Below are 15879 nucleotides of genomic sequence, written 5' to 3'. Positions count from 1 at the left end.
ATCAAGTCTGTCATGCATCCCAGGGCTTCACCGTAGATAATTTTGTGAACCATTTCCTGTGTCCATGCTCCTATCCTCCCACCATGTTAAATATTCCTCTTCTCCGTATTCTTGCCCTATCCAGTATTACTCTTCTGTGTCCCCACAGTGTGCCACCAGTGCGGAAACTATACCACAGGAACAGCATAGAAAATTAGCTTACCAAGGCTCAAAGGAAATGTTATGCAAATTAGGTGCGCATTGTTAAAGCGAAAACGAGGGGACACGTGCTTAGCGCATACGCAGAACAGTTTTGCAGTAAGTCCAGCTCCTGTGCGCATGCGCCAGGCAAACCCAAATGTGAAGCACACATTGGTACCTCTGTCCTTTAAATATAAGCTTTTCAAAACATTCTTTTTTTTTTTTAACTTGGCTTATATTTAAACGCAGGAAACGGGCGCCAATGTGTGCTTTCACTTTCGGGTTTGCTCGGACTTGTGCATATTTGTTTCTCACTACTAGCACTTAGGGGCTTGGTTGGTGTGTGGTCAGTCCTCACCCGTCCTCTAACTAGCCTCCTGATCGGACTTAGAAGGATACACATGGGTTCAGCCAAGGGAAGTTTTGCCTCACCAATTTGCTTCATTTCTTTGAAGGCGTGAATAAACATGTGGATAAAGGTGAGCTGGTTGATGTACTGTATCTAGATTTTCAGAAAGCTTTTGACAAAGTTCCTCATGAGAGACTCCTGAGAAAATTAAAGTCAATGTTCTGTTGTGTATTAGGAATTGGTTATTGAATAGAAAACGGTAGGGTTAAATGGCCATTTCTCTCAATGGAGGAGGGTGAACAGTGGAGTGCCGAAGGGATCTGTACTGGGACAGGTGCTATTTAACGTATTTATCAATGATCTGGAAATCAGAACAACAAGAGAGGTGATTAAATTTGCAGATGACACAAAAATATTCAAAGCTGTTAAAACACAAATGGACTGTGAAAAATTGCAGGAAGACCTTAGGAAACTGGAAGACTGGGCATCCAAATGGCAGATGAAATTTAATATGGACAAGTGCAAAGTACTACACATTGGGAAGAATAATCCAAATCACAGTTACCTGATGCTAGGGTCCACCTTGGGGGTCAGCGCTCAAGAAAAAGATCTGGGTATCGTAGATAATACGCTGAAATCTTCTGCTCTGTGTGTGGCGGTGGCCAAAAAAGCAAACAGGATGCAAGAAATTATTAGGAAAGTGATGGTGAATAAGACCGAAAACACTATAATGCCTCTGTATCGCTCCATGGTGTGACCTCACCTTGAGTATTGCCTTCAATTCTGGTCACTGTATCTCAAAAAACGTATAGCAGAATTAGAAAAGGTTCAAAGAGGAGTGACCAGAAAGATAAAGGGGATGGAACTCCTCCCATATGAGGAAAGGCTAAAAAGGTTAAGTGTATAAAATCCTGAGTGTGTAGAACGAGTAGAAGTGAATCGATTTTTTACTCTTTCAAAAAGTACAAAGACAAGGGGACAGTGGCGTTCCGAGGGGTGCTGACACCCGGGGCGGATCGCCGTTGCGCCCCGCCCCCCCCCCCCCGTGCAGCGCGAACCCCCCCCCCCCCCGGCGAAGAGACACCCCCACCCGGTGAAAGAACCCCCCCCCCCAGGTGCACGCCGCTGGGGGGGGGGGGGGTGCCGCACGCCGGTCAGGGTTGTTGGTTTCCATGCCCCCTCTGCCCCGGAACAGGTTACTTCCTGTTCTGGGGCAGAGGGAGCATGGAAACCAACGACGCTGACCGGCGCGCGGCACCCCCCCAGCGGCATGCACCCGGGGCGGACCGCCCCCACGCCCCCCCCCCTTGGTACGCCACTGCAAGGGGACACTCAAGGAAGTTACATGGAAATACTTTTAAAACAAATAGGAGGAAATATTTTCTCATTCAAAGAGTAGTTAAGCTCTAGAACTCTACTGGAAGTTTGGACAAGTTTCTGTAGGAAAAGTCCATAGTCTATTTTGAGATGGACATGGGGGAAGCCACTGCTTGCCCTGGGATCGGTAGCATGGATTGGTGCTATCAATTGGGTTTCTGCCAGGAACTTGTGACCAGTGCTGGAAACAGGATACTGGGCTAGATGGACCATTGGTCGGGCCCAGTATGGCTGTTCTTATGTTAACAAAAGAAGGAGAAAATGGGAAAAAATGATTACAAACAGGCCAAAACTTGTTTCGTTGGCAACCAATCTTTTGCCTGTTTTTTTCATCTTTTTATTTCATTTGGTAGCAATTGATTGGAGGACAGCAATTAAGGGGTAGATATTAAGTAAGCAGGAGAAGCTCCCTCAGCAGGCCGTCTCTGGATACTCACATAGTGCTGCTGAATATCCTCTCCGACCGAGACTGCCAAGCGTCAGGGTGGAGTTGGGGAGGACCCAGCGGTTTAGTGCATGAAAGTCAGTCCTCCTGTCTGCTTAGTTAGCTGTGTGGGTGTCGGCAGTGGATATTAGCCTGACACCTGGTCAGCTCCCCTGGACAGGGAGAAAAAGCAAGAGTGCCAAACGGTTCCCTTTCAAACCTGGTCTTAGAGGAGAGAGTGGGACTGGGAACAAGGAAAAAACTGGAGGCAGAAACCCTACATGCCTCCCCCACTGAAAAGCATACAGTTTAAACTCAAGTACAAGCTGAGTAGGTGGAGGGGAATTCCCCAGGGTACCTCAGTTTCCCAATCAAGGCCGCTACATGTTCCTTCCCCAGTAGCCAGGGAGAGAGAAGGTGTGACTAGAAAGCACTTTCCATTAAAAAAACGCAATCCGGCAGAGAAAAAGGTGCGCTGCAAAGAAAGAGCTGGTTCCCAGAAGCAAGACGGAAGAAAGGGGTTTCCTTGGGAGGGAGCCACAACCCCAGGGAGGTTCCTCCAGGGAGCTATGTGTGAGAGGCAGAGAGACCAAGGAGGGGCAGAGGCTGGTACTGATAGTGAAAAGGTGAAGAGTGGACCCAGGGCTCTCTTAGAAGTTGGGGAAGGGGAGCTGTGTAGCTGGCTAAGTTACGTCACTGGAGTAGGGCTTTGGAAAGTGTCAGCCTTTCTCAGGAGAATGAGAGCAGTTAACTGTCTGGATGGGAGAGACGTGCAATGCTGGGAGTCAGAAGCCTGATTAATTGGGGAAAGGCTACATGGTTCCTGGGATGTTAAAAGGAACTGGGGAGGAAAGGTGTAAGGGACCAGGAGTCCAGGAGCCCTGCGTGACTGACTTACCTCTGTGAATTGTAGGTAGAGTTGGCTGTTCTGAAGTAACAGATAGAAGAGAGCAGGGCAGCTGCCTGTTTAGTTAGTCAGTTGGGAACAGTATGTGGAGATCATAAAGATTGCTTAGCTGCTTACAAGAAGACCGTGCTCCCTGGTCTGACTGGAGGAAAGGTGTTTGTGCAAGCTTGTGGTGGGGGGTCTGGGGATTGACTGCTGATGCTCAGGTCCCTCCGACACACCACAAAACTTCCAGCTCTTTGGCTGACCTGATTATGCTATGCTGACAGTGGCATTCCTAGATTGTTTGCCATTGTGCTCCCATCCCCCCCCCCCAAGCGCATCACCTGACCTTTCCTCCTAGCAAGGGGGTACGCAGAGCAGGCACACAGCTGTCAACTCTGACAGTCCCCTACCCCAGAAGAGGAAGTAACATTACAGGGGGGCAGGAGACCTGCACAGCCGACAGCTGCACGCCTGCTCTGCATACCCCCTTGCTGCCTGCACCCAGGGCAGACCGCCCCCACCGCCCCGCCCCTGGTACGCCACTGTATGCTGATGTACAAACATGGCCTAGCATTGAATATTGGAGTTAGATTCAGCCAACAGCGGCCAATGGCTTTAAAAAGTCTGACCACCGGAGGCTGAATATTCGAGGATGAGACTATAACTCTGATTTTTACGATTATGAAGGGACTGGCTCTGCAAGATCTGGCTGATTGTCTTAGGACGGACTATTACACTCATCTGATCAGGGCCTGCTGGAGATTCCTAGGGTATTCCCTTAATTGAAAAATGTTACAAAGTACTGTCTCATATGCAGGTCTAGTTTTATGGAACAACTTTCCTGAGGAAGTCCAAAATCTTATAAACATGGTATGTTTTTGTAGATACTGAGGGTGGTTAGATGCTTCCAATTCTTTATGTGTCTATATTTTATGATAGTGTAAACTGTTTTCAGATTTTATGAATTAACAGTATATAAGATGCGTAAATAAATACAGACCTTGTAAGTATGGACAGAAAATGCACAATGCGGTCACTGGTGACAGCTCTCTTTGGCAATAATATCCTTCCTCTCCATCTTCTGCAGAACCCCTGTGACGACAAGCGGCACCGAGACATCTGGTCTAAAAGGAAAACATGCAACCGCCTGCCCAAATTCCTGGTCATAGGACCCCAGAAAACTGGTGAGACCTCATGGTATCTAAGAATGTGTAACTTCAGTTTGTAAGGTACCATCACCATGCAGAACACTTCCTAAGCAGGAAAATTCCCAGTTTCCTCTCTGAGCCGGGACCTGAAGGTTTCTTCTTAAGATCCTTTTTAAATTGGTTCTGCAGAAGGTTGATGAATGTTGCAGGAACTTGATAGTGCAGATGTGCTTCCATATGAGCACTCTTGCCCCCATCTCTCTGAAGGATTTAAGTGGCAATTAACACCCTCATATTAATCAGTGACAGAGAGTCAATGTGTCATTGTTTTCTCAGGCTGACACAACATTTTCATTCTTTGAATCTATAGTCCATGACCTCAGAGGCTGTTAGTATATAGATAAAGACCTCCTGTTAATCTTTTAACTCCACACACTACCTGATACTGATAGACCACACCAACCTGTCAAAAACTAAGACCCAACCACATATGCAGGTAATCTCCAGTCACAGTAAGCTCAATACAACTGTCACAATAATCCCCATCTGTTTTTCTGCAATATCACTGGAATTCTCTAAAGATGAGCAAGATACGTTAGTTCTCATTAATCAGTGATGCCACCTGTTGGAGCCCAATATGGTATGAAGAGTAACAAGCTCTTGATGTCTACAGAGCTTTCCAGAATGGCCATCCATATGTACTGGCATCGTTGTGTAGGGCCACCTCAAGTACTATGCCAAACTAACAGTTGAAATGTAGAGGAAGCCAACTCCTTCGGGAGGTGGGTGGCTATTCTAATAAAATATCCTGCTGTCTTTGGTGCAAACCCATTACAGATAAGAAATGTTGCTTTCTCCATTGATGAGCAGGAGAAATAGTCCTCAGTGTAGTTTGCCTCTAACCATAGTGTGCCTTCTGCCCAGTGTTCAGTGGCGGCCAAAAAGGCCAACAGGATGCTAGGAATTATTAGGAAAGGGATGCAAAATAAGACCAAGAATATTATAATGCGGAATTAGAAAAGGTTCAAAGAAGAGCAAACAAAATGATAACGGGGATATGGAACTCCTCTCGTATGAGGAAAGGCTAAAGAGGTTAGGGCTCTTCAGCTTGGAAAAGAGACAGATGAGGGAAGATATGATTGAGGTCTACAAAATCCTGAGTGGTGTAGAACGAGTAGAACTAAATCGATTTTTTACTCGTTCCAAAAGTACCAAGACTAGGGGACACTGGAGGAAGTTACATGGAAATACTTTTAAAACAAACAGGAGGAAATATTTTTTCACTCAATGAATAGTTAAGCTCTTGAACTCTTTGCCAGAAGATGTGGTAACAGCGGTTAGTGTATCTGGGTTTAAAAAAGGTTTGGACAAATTCCTGGAGGAAAAGTCTATAGTCCACTATTGAGACAGACATGGGGGAAGCCGCTGCTTGCCCTGGGTTTGGTGGCATGGAATGTTGCCACAATTTGGGTTTCTGCCAGGTACTTGGGACCAGGATTGGCCTCTAGGCTAGATGGACCATTGCTCTGACTCAGTATGGCTACTCTTATGTTCTTAACAAAAGAGGGGGGGGGGGATTTAGTTTCTATTTTTTTGACAAAGGCAACCAGAACAGAAAGATAAAGAGCCCTGGGAAGGGGTAGGGGGTAGAGGTTGGATTCTACATCTCAAAGTGTTTCCTCAAGACAGACTGATGAAATCTCTTATCACGTTGGGAGTTCTTAATGTGAACAGAAGTCTACTTTGCAGCTTTGCTCTGACGTCGGGTGAGCCAGTTACTGGAATAGCTATCAAAGTCCACTCCAGCCCATCCAAATCCATCTTTCCATAATCAGGACAGAGACCATAAAAGTCTGCCCTGTTTTGCCCTAAAAGGGACACAGACCAGTACTAGGTGAACTTCTACATTCTGTGTCCCAAATATGGAAAAACAGGGCAGACTTTTATGGTCTCTGATTATGGAAACAATTCAATAAGAAAAACCCTTAAGGGAGAGGTAGAAGACCAACCAAAAAAGAGAACCAATCCCCACTAGAACTTAACTAGAGACTTCTGACCCAAAATAGTTTGTTCTGTGAAGGAGGGAAGTTCATTATAGGATGCCCCTGCAGCACAGCCAATTTTCAATGAGACTTGCCGTTATTTAATGACCAGCCATGAGTGCTTACACATCACAACTTTCTGTATATACCCAACTTCGCTGTCTTCAAACAAAATTCAGCCGTTCGTCTATTATGTAAAGCTAAACGTTTTGATCCCATTACTCCCTTATTGGCAAAACTACACTGGCTCCCCATTTCATGTCGGATTCAGTTTAAGAACTTTCTCCATGCTCACAAGACGATTCACCTTGGTAACCCTTCTTATCTTGCATCGCTGATTATCCCATACATTTCCACTCGACCACTCCACTCTTTGGACGCTGACCAACTGGTTCTACCCTCACCGAGACAGGCCCACTATGAGTCTACTTGGCATTTTGCCTTCTTTTACCTGGCCCCCATCTTTGGAATGGATTTACCAGCACATATTACATAAGTACATAAGTATTGCCACACTGGGACAGACAAAAGGTCCATCAAGCCCAGTGTCTGGTTTTCAACAGTAGCCGGTGACTCCTAACGTGGAACCTTGCATTACGTAGCTATAGTTTAGGTTCCTCTTTCCCACATGCATCACTTTGTACTTACTCACATTAAACATCATCTGCCATTTAGCCGCCCAGTCTCCCAGTCTCGTAAGGTCCTCTTGTAATTTTTCACAATCCTCTTGCAATTTAACAACTTTGAATAACTTTGTGCTGTCAGCAAATTTGATTACCTCACTAGTTACTCCCATCTCTAGATCATTTATAAATATGCTAAAAAGCAGCGGTCCCAGCACAGACCCCTGAGGAACCCCACTATCTACCCTTCTCCATTGAGAATAATGACCATTTAACCCTACTGTCTGTTTTATATCCTTTAACCAGTTTTTAATCCACAATAGGACACTACCTCCTATCCCATGACTCTCCAATTTCCTCTGGAGTCTTTCATGAGATACTTTGTCAAACGCCTTTTGAAAATCCAGATACACAGTATCAACCGGCTCACCTTTATCCACATGTTTGTTCACCCCTTCAAAGAAATGTAGTAGATTGGTGAGGCAAGATTTCCCTTCACTAAATCCATATTGTCCTTGTCTCATTAATCCATGCTTTTGAATATGCTCTGTAATTTTGTTCCTTACAATAGTCTCTACGATTTTGCCCATCACCGATCTATAATTTCCCGGATCCCCTCTGGAACCTTTTTAAAATATCGGCGTTGCATTGGCTACCCTCCAATATTCTGGTACCATGCTCGATTTTAAAGATGAATTACATATTACTAACAATAGTTCCGCCGATTAGGGTTAGGGTTTTGCTGAATACGTTTTTCTTCCAGGCTGCCTTTGGATTTCCTCCTTCCTAGTTGCTGGCATCCATGAATAGCCTGTAAGAGACAATGCTGTGCTCCCTCCGCTATCCTCTACTTCTTTACCCAGCCTCCTGATTTACATTGAGTCTGTGTGTGTGTGTTTAATTATACCTTTCCTACTTTATGATTTTCGTATTGTTACCGCTTTGACCACCTTTTAGCTAAGGCATATATCAAGCTGTCGATAAACATAAACATCAATATTCCCTGATAAAACGTGGTGAGATAATACTATTTTTTTAACTCATTAGTCCAAATTTATCACCTCTCAAAAACATGTCTGTATAGAATCCAAAATCACTCTATTGTCAAAATGTTTCTTATTCAATGTCCATTACTCAAATATCCACAATGCAGAAATAACTGAACAATGTGCCAGATAAGTACTCTTTATAGCTGGATTTATTATTCTCGATGCTTCCCTTTAGTACAGTTGTTTGTGTAATTGTGGATATTTGAGTAATGGACATTGACTAAGAAACATTTTGATAATAGAGTGATTTTGGATTATATATGGACATAAGAACATAAGCATTGTCATACTGGGACAGACCAAAGGTCCATCAAGCCCAGCATCCTGTTTCCAACAGTGGCCAATTCAGGTCACATATTGTTTTTCACTAAGCTAGTCTTTTTACCACCACCCCAAATTCCCAAATTACTATGTACCAACCATCCACAATTTGGAGTGATAAAAGACTAGGAAGGCCACGTATGAGAAAAGCAATTTTTATTACTTACCAAAGTACAGATACAATCAATAATTTTCTCATGGGAGGACAGCACTGCTACACGTAAGTGTTATCTGTAGCCGTCTCTCCAAAGTAATGCTCTGATACAGCTGCTTATATACTAAAATTGACAAGCTAAAAATACATTCACTTCTACAGGTTATTTTCCACTTTTACAAGGTACTTTCCACAGAGGTTCATACAGTTCTCCTTTTCCCAGGATCTATTTCCCTCATGTTATTCCCCTTAAATTGTTAAGCCACGTTATCCTGTTTATGAGGTTTTTATGACTTCTCTGAAATGCCTGCACTCTTTTGGTACTTCTCTTTTTCACAGAACAAAGGGTGTCTTCAGCATCTCATAAGTTTCTAAGGTCACACAGGCTAGTTAACTGTTTATTCTTTTAGGCCCTGATCTTAAGGCTCATGGCTGTGCCCATATTCTACAATATACCTGGCAAGATCCCAAAAATGTACAAAACATTTTATAGTGCTTATCCCAGAAATAGTGGATTTTCCCCAAGTCCATTTTAATAATGGCTTTTGGACTTTTCTTTTAGGAAGATATCCAAACCTTTTTTAAACATCGCTAAGCTAACTGCTTTTACCACATTCTCTGGCAATGAATTCCAGAGTTTAATTACACATTGCGTGAAGAAATATTTTCTCTGATTTGTTTTAAATGTACTACTTTGTAGCTTCATTGCGTGTCCCCTAGACCTAGTATTTTTGGAAAGAGTAAGCAAGCGATTCACGTCTACTTGTTCCAGTACACGTGTTTTTGGCTAGTGGTAAATTTGGACTGAGTTGAAAGGATCATATTACCTCACCACGCTTTATGAGGGAATGTTGTGATGTATAGAGCACTCATGGACATAGAGTCCGTATCTAGCCACCTCAAAGGCAAGGAGATAGCCAGAACCTCGGCCCAGCTAAGAGGTAAAGCTGTAATATTCAACGGGGGAAAAGCCCTGAGAAATGTGGACTTGGGCAACTGCCCTGGGAAATGGTGATGAATTTTGATGGAATCACAGTAGAAGTTGTCTAGCCTAATAGATGAATGTGAAGAAGATAAAACAACATCCAACATATGTCCTGCAGTATGTTGGGACTACAACATGTTGAGTCAAAGCCAGACCACGAGTGAAAGTCTGATGTCAGTGATGAGGTGATACATCTACATGTATGTTAAGATCTCTTAGTAACTGGTTGCAAAGAATCTGAGATATGGCATGCTAAGATATTTTGAAGGTCAGTCATTGGTGTACCAAGGGGGGGGGTGGTCCGCCCCGGGTGCACGCCGCTGGGGGGTGCCGCGGCGCGTGCCTGTGGGCTCCGAGTTTGCTACGCTAACTTCGCTGGTTCGCTGCAGCTCCCTCCCTCTGCCCCGGAACAGGTTACTTCCTGTTCCGGGGCAGAGGGAACTGCAGCGAACCAGCGAAGGTAGTGTAGCGAACTCGGAACCCACAGGTGCGCGCCGCAGCACCCCCCCCCCCCCAGCGGCGTGCACCCAGGGGGTATCATTTCACCAGGGGAGGGGAGGTGTCATTTCGCGGGGGGGGGGGGGGCGCTGCACCCGGGGGGGCACATCGGCGATCCGCCCCGGGTGTCATCGAGGGTAGGAACGCCACTGAGGTCAGTTAGAACATTCTGATTCATAGGAGGAAGAAAATAAAGTTTCAAAAATTCAGATTTTAAAGGGGAACCTAATTTGAAAAATAAGCCTTCAGTAGTAGGATATATTAAATCCTGAGTGTGGGAAACAATAGAATTTGAATAAATGATAGCCAGACCTCACCCTTTTCCCCAATATGGTTCCTGAAGATAAAACAGGAAGAGCAGCCTTGATCAAATATGAAAGGTCGGCATTCAAAAAGCCAAATTTCTGTAAGGCAGATAAGGTCTAACATTTGTTGAACTAAAAGGTCCCTTATCAAATGAAACTTTGTCCTTAATAAACGGGCATTTAACAGTCCTATGGAGTAAATATTAAGTGCCGTAGTAACAGAGATGCTTAGGAGTTAAGAATCTCACCTGAGGAGAGAATTGGGCAGCTCTGTCTCCATACATGACTGGACTGTGTTCAGCGAATGTCTTGTGTGAACTAGCAATTGGCAGAGCAACTAAAGAAAAGATGTAGTGTACACTCAGATCACTCACAAAGGAGAGCGGCAAAGAGCACATCCTGCTCCTTATGAACCCTCCTCTGAATTTAAACGCTGTCTCCAACGACTTTGCCTCCATTGAGAGAGGGAGTGGGCTGGGCTTCAACTCGCTGCATTCGCAGCATCTGCAAACACAGGCCAGGCTGGTTGAGTAGCCAACGGAGACGGAGAGGGAGTGGGTGGAATGTGGACCCACAATTCAAAGTGATTATACCGGCCAGGAGAGGTCCATTGTGTGGGGCTCTCGGCTCTTGACCGGTTAGTGCCACTGAGTATCAGCTCTAAGTGCTAAACTGAAAGCCGGTCACTTACACAGCTACTGGCAATGTTCAGCATTTAACCGCTTATGCTAAACGGTTAAAAACTATCGTTATGCATTGTCGCACTTAACTGCATAAGAGATAAACCCGGATATTGAATGCAGGTGCCCAGACATCCGGGAATAAAGCCTCCAGCGGCTAAAAAAGCACTCGCTGTTGCTGCTTGAACACGACCCCAGTGTTTTTAGGGAAAAGAAATGCCTGCTGTGAATTGGAGAAATTGGGTTTTAATGTTTGTTTTATTGGGTAGTTTTGGAAACCCCAGGAACCTTTTTATGAAAGTGGTAAATAGTACCCAGTGTACCTGAATGTAACTCACCTTGAGCTACTACTGAAAAGGTGTGAATAAATATACAAGCAAGCTAAAATTAATAAATGGTTGTATACATACTGTGTATCTCAAATATTCCTGTCTTCCCCCCCCCCCCCTTTCATTTTAGGTACCACTGCTCTGTATTTGTTCCTGGTTATGCATCCTTCTATCATCAGTAACTCCCCCAGCCCGAAAACCTTTGAGGAGCTGCAGTTCTTCAACGGCAATAACTACCACCGGGGCATCGACTGGTAAGAAGGGTTATATGATGGGGCAATGCTGGCTGAACCAGGAGGCAAAAGGCTGCCTGCAAAGCACTGCTTAGCAGCTCCCTCTGCTGGCGGGTGAACACCTGGAAATGTGGTGATGGCCCTATGTCACTCTCTTGCAATGTCAGAATCATTAGGAAGACTTTTCTCGTTTTCCTACAAGGGAACTGCAGCTACACTACACAAGGAATGCCCGAAGGACTCACTGCCACAGAATCAATGTTAGCGTGGCCTGGGGATTGTCTTTCTGATGAATTGTATTCACTTACAAAATTGTAGAAATTTCAATAGAAGGCATTTTAAATAATGAAAAATTCTTCCAAAAGGAAGGCTTTCCCTTCGGATATTTTAAATAAATCACCAGCCATCATTGAAGGTTATAGGAAACAACAGCTCTGACCCCTTAATACTTTATCCCAGGTCAACAGCATCTAGGCACAAGCAGGCAGAAGGCTGTCTGGCACCCCCACCCGCACCCCCACTCTACATAAACCGATTCAGCAAGCGGCTAAAAACGGTTTGCAAAAAAGAATGTGCACATTAACGAGGTTTTGCCCTGTTTTAAACACACAAATATACCTACGTCCACAAGGCCATGCGGACTTATACAAGGTGTGAAAGAGAGGATATGAAGATTCGGAGGAACTCCTTGCCCTGTCTGTCTTTTTATTTCAGATAAAAGCACAAAATGTACAGGAAGTGAGCCTTTTTCAACTGAAGGAAAATTCTGGAACGAGGGGGCATATGATGAAGTTAAGAGGGAATAGGCTTAGGACTAATCTAAGAAAGTATTATTTCACAGAAAGGGTGGTGGAAGCATGGAAAGACCTCCCGGTGGAGGTTCTGGACTGTGTCAGAATTTAAAAAATCATGGGATAAGCATGTGGGATCGCTTAGGAAAAGGAAAGGTTAGGGGTTACAGAGGATGGACAGACTGGATGGGCCATTTGGCCTTTATCTCCCTCCTCCCTTTTCTCTCCAAATTACTTGAGCGTGCTGTTCACCACCGCTGCCTTGATTTTCTCTCCTCACATGCTATTCTTGACCCACTACAATCTGGTTTTCGCCCTCTCCACTCAACCGAAACTGCGCTTACTAAAGTCTCCAATGACCTATTACTGGCTAAATCCAGAGGTCAATATTCCATCCTCATTCTTCTTGATCTTTCCGCTGCTTTTGACACTGTTGATCACAGCATACTTCTCAATACCCTGTCCTCACTTGGATTCCAGGGCTCTGTCCTTTCCTGGTTCTCTTCCTACCTCTCCCTCCGCACCTTTAGTGTTCACTCTGGTGGATCCTCTTCTACTTCTATCCCTCTGCCTGTCGGCGTACCTCAGGGTTCTGTTCTTGGTCCCCTCCTCTTTTCTATCTACACTTCTTCCCTTGGTTCATTAATCTCATCCCATGGCTTTTCCTACCATCTCTATGCTGATGACTCCCAAATCTACCTTTCTACCCCTGATATCTCACCTTGCATCCAAACCAAAGTTTCAGCGTGCTTGTCTGACATTGCTGTCTGGATGTCTCATTGCCACCTGAAATTAAACATGACCAAAACCGAGCTTCTCATTTTTCCCCCCAAACCCACCTCCCCACTCCCCCCATTTTCTATTTCTGTTGATGGCTCTCTCATTCTCCCTGTCTCCTCAGCTCGAAACCTTGGGGTCATCTTTGACTCTTCTCTCTCCTTCTCTGCTCATATCCAGCAGATTGCCAAGACCTGTCATTTCTTTCTTTACAACATGCGTAAAATCCGCCCCTTTCTTTCCGAGCACTCTACCAAAACCTTCATCCACACCCTTGTCACCTCTCGTTTAGACTACTGCAATCTGCTTCTTGCTGGCCTCCCACTTAGTCACCTCTCCCCTCTCCAGTCGGTTCAAAACTCTGCTGCCCGTCTTGTCTTCCGCCAGGGTCGCTTTACTCATACTACCCCTCTCCTCAAGTCGCTTCACTGGCTCCCTAACCGTTTTTGCATCCTGTTCAAACTTCTTCTACTAACCTATAAATGTACTCACTCTGCTGCTCCCTAGTATCTCTCCACACTCATCCTTCCCTACACCCCTCCCCTTGCACTCTGCTCCATGAACAAATCCTTCTTATCTGTTCCCTTCTCCACTACTGCCAACTCCAGACTTCGCGCCTTCTGTCTCGCTGCACCCTACGCCTGGAATAAACTTCCTGAGCCCCTACGTCTTGCCCCATCCTTGGCCACCTTTAAATCTAGACTGAAAGCCCACCTCTTTAACATTGCTTTTGACTCGTAACCACTTATAACCACTTGCCTCCACCTACTCTCCTCTCCTTCCTGTACACATTAATTGATTTGATTTGCTTACTTTATTTTTTTGTCTATTAGATTGTAAGCTCTTTGAGCAGGGACTGTCTTTCTTCTATGTTTGTGCAGCGCTGCGTACGCCTTGTAGCGCTATAGAAATGCTAAATAGTAGTAGTAGTAGTAGTAATCATGTTTCTATGTTTCTAAAATAGGCATACTAAGAACTCGAGCCTCAAATGTATTTATTTATTGAGATTTATTAATCACCTTTAAGAAGAGAATTCATCCAAGTCAGTGTACAGCATAATTTAACATAAAACTTACAATTTTATTAATAACATAACAATTTAAATTTAATATCAACAGTTATATCCCACTTAACCATCAAGTTCAAAGGGGGTTACAGCAACACAATAATTACAATTCAAAACAAATTTACAGTTCCCCAATCAATAAAAAGTAAACTTACAAATGTTTCCTAAAACACATATAATGTGAATTCTTTCTTAAATTAAATGGTGAACTATTCCAGAATTCAGAGGCTTTTCCGAATAACGTTCTATTTTTGTGCTAATCAACAGACAACAGAGGTAATGATTGTGGGGAGTTTTGGTCTGAATCTTTGAATTTATATGATGTAAATGACTGGGGGTTTGGCTGCAGGTACAGACCACAGGCCTCTGGGAGGCGCAGAGTCGGGAAGCTCAAATTAGAACGGTGCAAAGACTCCTTCAGCCAGTGCAGGAATGGCGGCCATTTTGGAATCATTCAGGCCTGCACTGACCACTTCATCGCAGCTTCCATCCCTCAGTTTCTCTCTGTCTCACTCTTTCACGGCTCTGGGTCATCTTTCTGAGCCCTTCTCCAGCACTGTAGGGCAGCCATAGGCAAAGACTCCGTTTTCTCCGGAATTTGTCATTATTGATGCACAGAACCTTGGAGAGAGGACTAGTCCTTGATGGAGGACTCATCATGCTTTGGTCTTCCAGCCTTTGAGAGGTTCAAACTGAGAAAGAATGGATATCTGGTGCAATTTCCCCTTTCCATTCATCCCTTCCACAGATTCTTGCCTTTCTTGAAGAGGGGTTTAAGAAGGAGATAGCTTTGAATACCTTGAAAGAACACGTGGTGGCAGTGGCCTGCTATAAGGTTCCATCTCAGCTCTTTTTTTCTTGAGCCTCACAATACTCTAATGCAGCGAAAGGGTTATGTAGGGGCAGCAATTGTGAGGGCGGCTGCTTCTGTGTCACGTGTCATAATCTGCCTGAGCCTACTGTAACCCATTGATTCCTGGGTGTTTTATTCTTTGAGGCAAATGAGAAGCAGAAAGACAATGGTCCAGGCTGAAAGGAGCTATTAAAATGGCTACTGACCTTTCAGTTTTGTGCATTTCCCCTCAGATGTTTCCACCTGGCTAAGAATTCCTAGAGGTATTCCCCCTTCGCAACTAATTAAATTTCCCTGAAGTGTAGGATCTCTATTTCTCAATGAACCACCTCCCCATACTCTCAGGTGATCACCCAATTCAATATCAGAAGCACGCTCCTCGTTTGTAAGTACCAGGTCCAGTATAGCCCTTTCCTGTGTGGGTTCTGTTATCAGAATCTAGGATCTCCCTACTTCTAGATGACACCACAGCAGGGTTGTCCCAATCAACTTCTGGCAAATTGAAGTCACCTAACACTAGCCCTTCCCCTTTCACAGCAATATTGTGAATCTCTAATGGGGTTTTTTCTGCCTACAAGGGAAGTTTGTATATTATATCGGTGTAAATAGATGAACCATTTGCCTTTTTCCAGATTAACCCCTGGTGTCTCCTCCTTGCCTCATATGCCCTGCAGTTCTATTGCTTTCATATTATTTTTTATATCTCTTCCTCCCTTTATTCATGTCCTGTCTTTCCTGCATAGGTCAGAGCCCAGTGTTATCTTTATCTCACTCATGGTTCTCTGTGTACTGCATCTCCATGA

The 15879-nt window shown here is 44.5% G+C and overlaps 1 protein-coding gene across 1 annotated transcript in view; it reads left to right on the top strand.

Moving 5' to 3' along the window:
• The window catches only part of LOC115462256 (bifunctional heparan sulfate N-deacetylase/N-sulfotransferase 3-like), a gene marked incomplete in the record, with an annotated part of 197607 nt that overhangs the window by 147789 nt on the left and 33939 nt on the right, over positions 1 to 15879 (top strand). Inside the window, 2 exon segments of the mRNA XM_030192266.1 lie at positions 4310 to 4406; positions 11487 to 11610. Of these exon segments, the coding sequence (XP_030048126.1) occupies positions 4310 to 4406; positions 11487 to 11610 (221 nt within the window).

Source organism: Microcaecilia unicolor, chromosome 2 (assembly GCF_901765095.1).
Source record: "Microcaecilia unicolor chromosome 2, aMicUni1.1, whole genome shotgun sequence".
Classification (NCBI taxonomy): Eukaryota; Metazoa; Chordata; class Amphibia; order Gymnophiona; family Siphonopidae; genus Microcaecilia; species Microcaecilia unicolor.
The sequence above is the reverse complement of the archived record's forward strand: the minus strand, read 5'-3'. Positions and strand labels throughout refer to the sequence as shown.